General features: G+C 42.1%; 1 protein-coding gene across 1 annotated transcript in view; it reads right to left on the bottom strand.

Annotated features, from left to right (window-relative positions):
- Positions 1-328: 328 nt before the first annotated feature.
- Positions 329-12,416, bottom strand: part of LOC146782745 (extracellular calcium-sensing receptor-like) — a 70,784-nt gene continuing 58,696 nt past the window's right edge. Inside the window, exons 6-7 of the mRNA XM_085637223.1 lie at positions 1,519-1,642; positions 329-1,433 (exon numbers count right to left, since the gene is read on the bottom strand). Of these exons, the coding sequence (XP_085493349.1) occupies positions 514-1,433; positions 1,519-1,642 (1,044 nt within the window). The 3' untranslated portion in view covers positions 329-513. The remainder of the gene's footprint in view (positions 1,434-1,518; positions 1,643-12,416) is intronic.

Here is a 12,416-nt window from a genome sequence, read left to right as displayed (position 1 = left end):
ATAAGTTATTTACAAAATTAGTGGTTATTCTGAAAATCTATCATTGAGCCAGATAACCTTAACTTATGTTGGCCACACCCACTTTAGAACCCCTGCATGACACTTCTGTCTTCTCTCCTGAAACCATGCAAAAGCTTACTTGAGGAACAATATTTCATTGCAATTTCTCATAATTCCTCTTTAAATAACATGTTCAGAACGGATTATTGAGCACAACCCATGATTGCATAATATGGCTACACATATAGATTCCAAAAAGACATGAGACCTATAATGTAGAATCCAGTGTCTTAATATGTGCCCACTGGTCATTAGGAAAGAAATTGACAGTTCGCATTTAGTTGTTTTCAAAATGAACTTCTTTATGACCTTACTTATTCCTTAGTGACGTGAGTAGTTGAATGAATAGTAACTTGAACAATAGCCTATAAAACACATTTGTGGGACTAAGAAGTTTGCAGGTCAATGCAGATAAGAAAAATATGCACCAAGTGGATCTGAGCTATTTTTAAATTAAACCCCCTTGGTGTGACCTCTCCCTCGTCCCATTAGATAATCTTTAGTGTTCCTCTTAGGTCTTATCAAGATGATATAACATTTAGGGAAAAACAAACAGCAAACCAGAGCTGAACTTGAAGACAAAATTGCAAATATCTCCATGGTCACCATGTACTTGCCCTTCGTACTGAGGTATGCCGGAATAAATGAGAGCCAAACACTGAGAAAAGCAAGCATGCTGAAGGTGATGAACTTAGCTTCGTTGAAGTTATCTGGCAGCTTTCTGGCCAGAAAGGCAACTATGAAACTGATAGTGGCCAAAAGTCCAAGGTAGCCCAGCATGCACCAGAAAGCCATTGACGACCCCTCATTGCATTCCACTATAATAATACCAGGCTGGGTGTGGGTGTTATATTCAGAAAAGGGGGGAGCAAGAACCAGCCAAAAAACACAGAGCAGGACCTGAAAGAGTGTGCTTATGCTGATAATTGTATATGACAAATGAGGCCCCATCCACTTCCTTAATTCGCTGTTGGGTTTGGTGGCACTGAAGGCGATGACCACTGTGATGGTTTTGGCCAAAATGCAAGAGACGCAGAGAGCGAAAGCTATGCCAAAGGCCACTTGGCGAATGAGGCATTTCACTGATGTGGGATAACCAACGAAAGCCAAGGAGCAGAGGAAGCACAAGGTAAGGGATAGGAGCAGGAGATAACTTAGGTTAGAATTATTCGCTTTGATTATTGGGGTTCTTCTGTAATAAATGAAGAGTCCAAAAATGACAACAGGGACCAAGGATGAAAAAATGCTGGTTGCTGCTAATGTGACTCCAAAGGTTTCATTATAGGCAAGAAACTCTGTGATCTTTGGCACACACCCATCTCTTTTTTCATTGGGCCAGTGATCCCAATGGCATTTGAAGCATTCAATGGAATCTGAGAAGTGAACATAATGAAAAGTACATAAAAGATGTTTTCTTGATCAAAACTCAGAATTTCAATTCTGTGAGGTGCTTCCTACCTGTTTGGTTAGAAATCTCAGCCAGTAAACAAGGGATGCACTGGAAGCAACACAATGGTTTTCCAGGTCTAGAAGCTTTTCTGAACCCAGTGGAGCAACTGGGGCTGCACAAGGAGAGTGGGACCTGAGAGAAAGAACAATAACAAATCATAAAAGAATAGAAAATCAGAGTTTACAGAACTCATTCATGAGCAACAAAACTAAGGTAAAGAGTGTATTGAATTAAGTTCAATGGACGAGAATGAATTGTATGGGAAATTGGACATTTTCATTGGCAATCTGAAGTCTTGTTTATCTTCATAGGAATACATTTATTGCTGAATAATGAAAGGAATCAACCCAAGACCCCTTATATTTGTAGCCAGTTTCATGAAAGTGCTTTATATTAACATTATTTAAACAAGTGAATATTTTTAGATAACACAAGAGAAAAAAAGCAATTCAAAGGATACAAAGGACCTGATTTAGACTTTGTCGGACAGGATACTCCATCACAAACAGGGCGGATATCCTGTCTGCATTATATGCTATAGCACTTGTAATTTAGTGGATGAAATATCCATCACATTTGTGACAGTGTATCCCATTCGCTGATCTCTATATTAGGCCCTTTCAATGCTTAAATACGTTTTCCCCGAAGTCTCTTTAGAAGAAATTCCAAAATAAAAACTTAAGCCTGGCACCTCAAAATAGTGAAACACCAGTTGAGTTAATTTCCTGAATGAGGAAAACCGTTTTCCTAAAAAAAAAAAAAAAAGCAAACACCAAATGTTGGACAAGACATAGTACAGAAAAAGTGTTTAGGAAAAGAAGGGTTGGATTAATGGAAAGGAAAATAGGAAGAGATAATGGAGTATTAGTTGACATTAAAATACGACTATAAGGATGGGCATAGGTACTAGCAGATTTGTAATTGTAGTTGTACTAAGGTATAGGCGGAGGCTCAGGATTAAATCTAGGGGCAGAGATACCACGGTATAGGTAGGGGTAATTGCAAAAGGACATAGTTAGAGGTAATATTAAGGCATACATATGGGAAGAGGTGCATGGGTTTGGGTAGGGAATGCGATACTATGATGTAGAGAGACGGGGTAGAGGCAGTAGGGTCCAGGTAGGGGTAGCAGTGCGATCCTATTTGCGGTAGATGCAAATTGTTTATTTATAGGTGGAGGTAATACTGTATATGTAGGGGTAGGGGTTTAAATGTGGAGGTAAGGTAGAGGTATTAGAGTATGTGCAGTTTCATAAGCATGGGGTATGGGCTGAGCAGTAGTTGAAGAGAACAGGTAGGGATAGTAGTACATTATGTAGCAAGGAGTAAATAAACTAGAGTATAGTTGGGATCAAATGTGTAGGTTATGGACAATGACTTGAGGATGCAGGGTATAGATATTGTTAGAGGTACTATGATAAAAGTAAAGGTACTAAGGTTTAGGTAGACAGCATAAGTGAAAGTTGGGGTAGTGGTAAATGGTAAATGTAAGCATTATTGTATTTTTGTGTATGCAGCGTCTGAGGTATTGTGGCATATGCGTCATAGAAGTGCTAGAGTAAAGGCAGGTCTATTGGTTATATATACGTGTGGAGGATTAAGTATATTGAGATGCTGGGGAAACTAGGTTAAGGTAAGGTATCAGCACTTTAGTAGATGTAGGTAGAAGTATGGGAAGAGGTACTGTAGAACAGGTGGGTTACAAGGTTAGGCCAGGGCAGAGTTACTAGATTCTAGGGAGTGGTGGAGCGTGAAAAAAACTCTTTTTGAGTGATCACCTCCATTTTGTATGATGACTGGTATTGCTGTTTTGGTCAACTGCACACTGGAGCCGCCACTGTGCAGTCTCCTATCTATCTGCTCTGACACCTAAAACATGGTAACATTGGCTAATCCCCAACTGGCATATTTAAGATTTCTGTAGGGCCATAGTATATGGTGCAGGAAAAACAAACAAAGGACATGGTAAGTTAAATGCCATCTATGGACTCCTGCGTATGTTGTGTCTTCCTCTAGGCTGACAAAGATAACATGACTTAATTTCTAGTTGCAGAGCCTGACTGATGCAGCTTTTAAAACTGCATGCACACCTGTCGAAATAACAATTTTTACAGGAATGAATCTGACTTTTAAATATTAAGTAACTCATCCATAAGTAGGCCTTGTAGCAAACTAGGGGGCCGATTCCGATCCTGGAAAAACCGGGTATGAACCGTCGGTCGGAGCGCTTTCTCTGTCCGATTCGTACTCGGGAAAAAAACCCTACAAACTTGCAAGTACGATTCGTACGGAAACACCATTTCCGTACGAGTCGGAAAAAACACCGACCGACTGCAAAATACATACGAATGTGATCCGGGACACCGCGGACGTGACGTCCGGACGGAGTTAGGCATGTTTTTACGTACCAGCAAGTATGATTCGTACCGACAGCAGTCCGGACGGCAATATTTTTACGGCACCCAAAAAGTGCCGGAAAAGCGAATTACGCCGCGATGCGAGCGGAATAGGGGGCCTGGTATGTGCCGTCCCCCCCCAGCCCCCTGTATGTACGTGCCGTCCCCCCCAGCCCCCATATGTGTGCGCTGTCCCCCCCAGCCCCCGTATGTATGTGCCATCCCCCCAGCCCCCCGCGTATGTACGAAGCGTACCCCCAGCCCCCCCGCGGATGGATGCGCCGTACCCCCAGCCCCCCACGGATGGACGCGCCGTACCCCCAGCCCCCCGCGTATGTACGGAGCGTACCCCCACCCCTGTATGTACGGTGCGGACCCCCAGCACGTAGCTCTGGGGGTCCGCGCCGTACCTACGGGGGTGGGGGTCCGCGCCGTACCTACGGGGGTGGGGGTACGCGCCGTACCTACGGGGGTGGGGGTATGTGCCGTACCTACGGGGGTGGGGGTACGCGCCGTACATCTGCGGGGTGGCTGGGGGTACAGCGCGTACATCCACGGGGGGCTGGGGGTACGGTGCGTACATCCGCGGGGGGGCTGGGGTGGGATGGCGCGTACATACGGGGGGCTGGTGGGGGACGGCTTGTACATATGGGGGCCTGGGGGGGATGGCACGTACATACGGGGGGCTGGGGGGGGGTGTTCGGCGCGTACCGGGCACCTGTTTGGACGTGTTCATGGTTGCTATAGGAGTTCGCTCCGAACGGTCTTTTTTCCATACGGTTGTAAAATCGGACGGACGGTACGGATCGTACTTGCGCGCTCGGACTTCAGTTTTCCGATTCGTACGTAAAACTGTCCGGGGACGTGTCGGACACTTTTCCCGACCCGAGGACGTGTCGGGGAATTTACCCAATGCGATTCGTATGGACTTTTTCACATACGAATCGTACTTGCCAGTTTGTACAGGACTTGTACGATTCGTGCGGTAAAAAATCCAGATACGATTCGTACGGGGAATATTTTTCCAGGATCGGAATCGGCCCCTAGGTAGTGTGACTGGTATTTAAAATTGTTACATGCACACTAACGTTCAGATGAACTAATAATTCTGATATCTTTGTTTTGGGATTCGTAATAAATAGTTGAGAAAAATAACTTTTAAAAAGTTAGACTTTGCCTGAACCTCCAGTAGGCTAATGTCATGATTGCATGTAAGGTTAAAAATGAACACAGAGGTGGGCTCACAGACTGTAAAAAAAGGCAATTTAATCTTACTGTGAGATTGCTTAACACGCTTCCATTGCAGGAATTTGGTTGCAGTGATGCCTCATTCTAGACGGTGGTCATTGTGAACAAGGATGCCCCAAAGTGAAAGTGAAACTAAAACAAAATGTTGTGAGACTTGGAAATCTCATCTTGCTTGATTTACTGGTAGCAGCCATCTTGAATTTTTAGTATGAAAGGAGAAAGCAAAGTAAATCAAATCACTACCCAAACTTGCCACTGGAATCTTGAGAAACCATGGAATTTTTTGAGGCCCGCTTTGTTTTTCATGTTGTCTTGGATGCCTACTTCTTTTGCCACTACTACTGGTCTTGGGAGTTTGGTACCAGGGTGTACTTTCATCCATTAATGCCTTTTCCTGAACTTTAATAAGGATTTGCTTGTGACTGAGAATGTAAATCACTATATGGAAAGAACATTGCTGAACTGGGAATCATTTTGTAAGAAGCTGAAGACTGAGCTTTCAGCATATTTTGTGATCATTATTGTGTTGTGAGTGCTGTTAACTCACTGCCTATGATACTGTGACACTTTAATTGTTTTTTTCTAGAGAGTATAGAGTAGGGTGAGTTATTTAACACACATTTTCATCATCACCTCTATGGACAATGACAGCGTAAAAAGTTTTCACTATTTTTTGTTTATATATTACTTAAGTCTTATAAAACATAAAATGGAGATTAGCTGAAAATGGTACATTTGTGAACCAGGTATTAGTTTGCTTTAAAACAGAGTGAATTTAGAATCTAGCAAATCATAGTGGAACAGAATACAGATGTTGGGCTTACTGAAATCTGTCTGTGACGAAGCCTTGCACCAGGTTTATTTTTGTTCATATCCCCATTTTGGCCCCCTTGGGTATTCATGATTCACATTGAATTTGTGTGGTTCTGGAGGGCATTTCTGATGAGCTGGGACAACCCTCAGCTTATTCATGATCCTTCCACCAAACAAGGACTTCTGGTAAGTCCCAAGAGTTCGTGATAAATTGGGAAACCCACAAATAAAAAATTACCGTAAATGTAGCCACCCTCTCTCTGGATGATATAGGAAAGGTTATGGGAACCTTACATAAAGTATTTGGTCCTGTTAACAATTAATGGGAATTTTGGGCTGAGAAAATATAGTACCTGCCTTCACTGTTTCTCTCCCAACAACTGATTCTGGGGAAGACCAAAATTAGGTTATAGTTTATAAAGAAATACCACAGATAGTGATGCGTATACAGACGAGCCCCAGAAAGGTATAAAGGAAACCCACAGAAATTGAGAATACTTATTAATCAATGTTGGCCCCAACACACCCCATGTTGAGCTTGCAACTACTCAGGATATAGGTATTTTCCCCAATAGGAGATTTGACGATTCACTCTGTATTTTTACATGCAATATTAAAGGCCAAAATTGAAAAATCAGTCATGGGGAATGGGTGTGTTTTATGAAACAACATGATATTTGCTGTCTACAACAAACATGGTCTCAAAGGGCGAACCCAATAGATTACTTTATGGAATTTCGCAACCCACAGTATGATTTAGGAAAGGCAGGCCAATCGGGGGGTCTCTCAAGTTATGTTTCTTGCAAGTTCAGTTATTAATCACTGCAAATTATTGTAGGGCACTGTCACTGAAATATCCTGTGTTTAAGACTATCGCATATTGGTAATGATCTTGGTAGTATAGATATTCCTAATGTCTATATACCTCCTCTTTGGGACCTGGAATTCAGACCATCTAGGATGAGGAGCATGATTATATTGAGAAATGTATCACCACAAGGAAATTCAACAACAGTTATCTATTATTTATCTGCAGTGACTTTTATACCTTCCCCACCTGTGAAGTAGCCGACAGTGAGGTCCTTAATGAAGAAAGCTGGTATAGCATCCCAAAATCATATATGCAATGGAAATGATCTACATAAAAGGGGAGAGTTGTATCTTTATTTATGCATAAAGAAGGTCTACAGTTCCTAAATGGCTATACTCCATCAGATTCTCCAGCTAATAATACTTTCAGGCAGGGTTCAAAATCATTGTTGATTGACTTTGGTATCATAAACACCAAAATCTGGGGTAAGGTTATTGACATGGAAGTTTTACTGAGGGTAGAGCGACTACAACCCCAATATAATCTGCTTGTGCAAACACAGTGGGGGGGTTGGCAGTAAAAGCGGGGGGATTCCTTCTGAATTGATGTGTTCAAATGACAGAAAGGTAGTTTGTTGGAGTACTGATAGATATTGGAAAAAACAAACCTTCTTAACAGCATAGTACTCAGTTTTAATAGTGCTCTACTAGCTGGAGATATCTGCAATATGAATATTAGAATTATTGATTCATTCATAATGATAATTGAACATACAAAATTGCTGTGGTCACACCCAGTCAGGAAGCTGCAAACCCAATTTATTAAACAGCAAATTACTGTCTGGTTTGACCTAGAGTGCATAGTGCATTAATCAATCAGCACTTCTCCACGCTACATGAATTGACATTTCAGCAGTTCAGAAGTAAGTATAACGATCTGATCAAATGGAAAAAGCTAATATTTAACAAAAGCTGTGGCTGTAGCTAATGGAGGCAGCTGACAGAAAAGATACACAAATATTTTGGAAAATTATCGCTGTTTTTGGGAATAGTGGTATGCCTAGCTTGGATTAAGATATTGGTTCAAACGAATGGGTGAGTCATTTTAAGCAATGATATAACAGCTCACAACTTGGTACCACAGTGAACAGCATGGTGTATGTAGGTGAAAACAGGCTATATTGATTCTAGAACCTTAGGTGGAAAGAGCAATGTTCAGTATGAAAAAGCACCAGGCCCAGATCTAATTCCTCTCTATTTACACTGTGTGAAGCCAGAAATATGTTCCTGGATTCTCATCCTGGTGTTCAATGCAGATATTGCAGAGTATAGGTTTCTGGCCTCATGGCAATCAGCAATCCTGTTACCCCAGCATAAACAAGAAGTAGAATCAACCCTGCTAACTATTGCCCAATTCCCCTTTTGGACACAGCAGGGAAGGACCTGGGCAAGGTACTACTAAACAGACTACAGGATTGTCTAGAAAACAATAGGATACTAACAGAGGCGCAGGCCATCTTCCAACCCAAGATCTACACAGTGGATCAAGCTCTACGCTTATATCTATTAGAATAGTTAGGAACAGCGACCTGCACCTATTCATTGTGAACTCAAATTCGGCCTTTGACTTTATCAATCTTGCAAAGCTATGGTCATCTATCTGCAAGATGGACATGATGCTGCCCTGCTTAGTGCTATTATTGGCTTACATACTAACAACAGGGCCAGGGTCCATGATGGGCGCCTAGGAGAGTGTAGTGCCCTCTTCCCAACTGATTGAGGCATCAGGCATGGTTGTGTCATGGCACCAGTTCTTTTCAGTATGTTTCTTAATGACATAGTGGAGAGTTTGCAAAAAGCTAATTTAGAGGTACTCACCAACACAGGGACTAAGATGCCAATTTGTTTCTTTGCAGATGAGGCAGCCACAGAAACCTCCTCACACAAATTACTCAAACATTTCTTAGACTATTGTACCAAGAAGGACCTAATTATAGACACTGTGAAGACACAGTTCATGCTCATCAAGCCAACTCCTCCTCTTGGAAAGAAAATTAGGGTATGTGGTATTCGTTTGGAGTGGTTCTCAGGTATGATTACTTGGAGATCCACTTTGAAACATGGATGCACAGATAGACAAGGCTATGACATATTTAATACAAGCCTCTAGGCATTCCTTTCTTTGGAACAAAAGGTGGGTGGCCAGTATCTGAGTGTGATCGCGCAGCTATACTAGCAAAAGGCTGTGACTGCTGCTCTTTATAAGGCTGAGCTATAGGGGTGTAGCAAAGTAAAAAGCTTCAAGTAGCAGAAAACAATTTCCTAGATCTCTTTTGAGCTTAGGACCTGAAACTCCACTGGTGTCCTTATAACTTGAATTGGGCATGACAGCTATTGCAGGCCAGACAACCTCAATGTTTGAGGACATTGATGTTCCGCTCACGTACAAGGAACATTTAAACTGGTTTAAAGGTGTCCTACTCCATTTAAGAGGAAGAGTAAGATTAGGCCAGCTTGGAAGAGAAGGGGCAACATGGCTGATATTAGCGGCCTACACACCACATCCTGACATTGAAACAATGCCACCAGGAGAGTTACTCATACAACACAAAGATTTAATTAAAATATATAGAAACATGACGCAATTTGTCATGAGGACCTTCACAGTCCAACCAGTAATAGTTACAACAAATGGAACTCAATGTCAGGGTACAGCAACTAAAATCGCACCACAATCATTACACACAGTGATGGGCAAAATGCCCCCAAATCGCAAACAAATGCCATTCTGGGTGGCTCAGAAAATAACACAGCTACAGGCAGTATTCCTGAATTCTAGCCCCCGTATGAAATACACAGAATGCTAAGAATTTGCTTGCCCATAGGGATAACACCACAAGTAGATGATTGTACCACTTGGGGTACAGTCTTTGCTGCCATTTATACCAGAACTCATGTTATTCCTTCATTAGCGGTGATAACCGATGTATTAAGACAAATCCAAAATGAGTACGGAGCAGAACCTGCTCTGAACTTAGGGATGAAGCTACTAGGTAACTATGCTAGGGGTGGGCGGAATTTGCGAAATTCACTTTAGCAAATTATCTCGAAAATGTTAAAAATCTCGGAAAACACGTGGAAATATTGCGAAGATGCGGAAGTTTTTTTCCCGCCCATTCGCGGTATTTTCTGCGTGGTCGCGGCTCGCCAACTTACCCATGCGGTTGCTCGCGGGGGCGGCCATCTTGTTTTTACTTGTCTCGGGGTGCATGATCGCGAGAAGAAAGACGTGATCGCGCGATGAATGATGTTACTGCGGGCGCGAACTGTCGCGAGACAGCGCAAATGGCTACCAACAATCCAACATCTCGTGGAGAACGCGACCAGATCGGGAAAACTTGTTGGTGAACACGGGGATTCAGGTAAGGCGATCGCGCGCACGCGAGAATGTATTATTTTACAGCGCGAGCAAGCAAAAAATTTCCGGTAAAGTGCGGATTGCGAAAATTTTGACATTTTCGCGCTCTCCGCGGAACGCGAAAATTTCAAATTATCGCAATTTCCGTGAGCGGAACGGAATTTTAGCCCAGGCCTAAACTATGCCCAGGTATCAGCCATAATACTAGCTAATATTGAAGGGGAAGCAGCTTCGGTGGCTATCCGCCAACGCCTAAGGGAGTTCAGTCCTTTAGAACAGGAACACGAACTACCAAAAATAATTGAAACTGCATATGCAGAATTAGGCAGAGACAGTTTGTGTGAGAAAGCTTTAAAACCACAACTAATGGGCAGTTCTGAAAAGTAGAAAACCAAGCAGACACCTGCTTCTTCTAAAAAGAAGTGGGATAATAAAAAACAACAAGTATTTAAAGGAAACAGATCTCAATCCCGAGGTAGATCTCCTCCACAGGAGCCCTCTGAAAAGAGGTATAATCTCAGGAATAGGGATACTATTAAGAAACCTGACAGGTATCAGGATACTGATACACGTTCCTCTTGTTCCTTTCAGGGTTCATTGAAAAACTTAGAGAGGGACAGATGTCAGAAAGACAAGAAGAGTGTACAAAGTCCAAAGACAAGCAGTACACTCAAGATTACACTTCCAAAAAAGAAGAGAAGCAAAAGCAACAGTTCAAAAAGATGAAGGTTGCAGGTCTACAGATTGCACATGCCAGAATTCTGAGGACTCGACTACTGAACGGGGAATGGGCTCTGACAATGCTGGACAGTGCGGCAGTAGTAACAATAGCTCACCAGAACCTGATGGAATTTCTGGTGATAGCGGACTTGAATGAGTATATCATGGTAGAAACACCCAATACTAGGGTAGGTGTCCCACTTAAAGTATATGAAATAATGCTCCAGATGGAGGGGAACAAGAGTAGAAAAGTGAGAGGTCTCTTTTTACTAGATCCTTACGTTTGGCTATGACATTTTGTTAGCTGAACAAGATTGGCCGCCAGCATTCATCATTGATTGCCCTAAAGGGGAAACAGTAATTATGCCGGCATGCTCAGAACAAACTCCCAGGCATTTGCAATACTCATGTGCACAGGAGTGGGTGGTAGCCCAGGCCCCAATATTATACAAAAACCATGTTGGATGGGATAAGGATTCAACCCACCACATAATTCCTTTAAAAAAGACTCCAACTGCACAGAGGCAGTATCCAATAAAGCAAGAAGCTAAAAAACAGGTCAGGGAGATCTTAGATCAACTTGAATACCAAGGGGTGATTGAAACTTGAACCTCTCAAATGAACAATCCTTTATTTCCAGTCATGAAACCCGACAATTCATATGGTCTAGTTTTAGATTACAGACATTTAAACACTTGCACTAAGACATTCGCAGTCCAAAATGAACACAGTGCAGCATTAATGAATTAAAATTGTGCAGAAAAATCCTAAATAACACTTGATATCTCAAATGGATTTTTCTGCCAAAATATAGCGCCTGAAAGCAAGTATTTAACGGCATTCTCAGCGCTAGGGTCACAGCTGCAATTTTGTCGACTCCCCCAGGGGTATAAGAACAGCCCGGGGTTGTTTTTGGCCAGAGTAACTGAATTACTTCAAAAATTGGATGAAGAGGCATTATCCTATGTAGATGATATTTATCTGATGGATGATGACCTAGAGGAGCACTTGAACAGATTGAATACCATAATTTTGGGGTTTGCATCTGAGGGCTACACATTTAACTTTAAAAAAATCAAAAATTGCCCACCTCAGTGTCCTGTTTTTAGGATATGAGCTTTCAAGTGAAGAAAAAAGCCTGGCAGCCAATTGTTTAGACAATTGCATGCTGCTGCAACCTCCCAAATCATTACAAAATCTACAATCAATACTGGGATTCCTAAATTTTGGTAGAACATACATTTTAGATTACGCAGAAAGAGTAAAACATTTCTACGATTTAATAAAATCAGATTTTTCAGTGAGAAATTGGACGCAGGAGCACACAGATACACTTCGTTCCTTACAAGCTGACATGATAGCTTCAAAACACTTACAGAGATGCGTAAACGTATGCAACCTGGGGATCCGTATAATTGCGGGTCAATCTGAGTACACCTATCTGATATACAATGAAGGTGAAACTGTACCAATCGCATACAAATCTCATTTGTACACAAAT

The sequence above is a fragment of the Triturus cristatus genome, chromosome 12 (genome assembly GCF_964204655.1).
Source record: "Triturus cristatus chromosome 12, aTriCri1.1, whole genome shotgun sequence".
NCBI lineage: Eukaryota > Metazoa > Chordata > Amphibia > Caudata > Salamandridae > Triturus > Triturus cristatus.
This window is presented reverse-complemented; position numbering and strand designations above follow the sequence as displayed.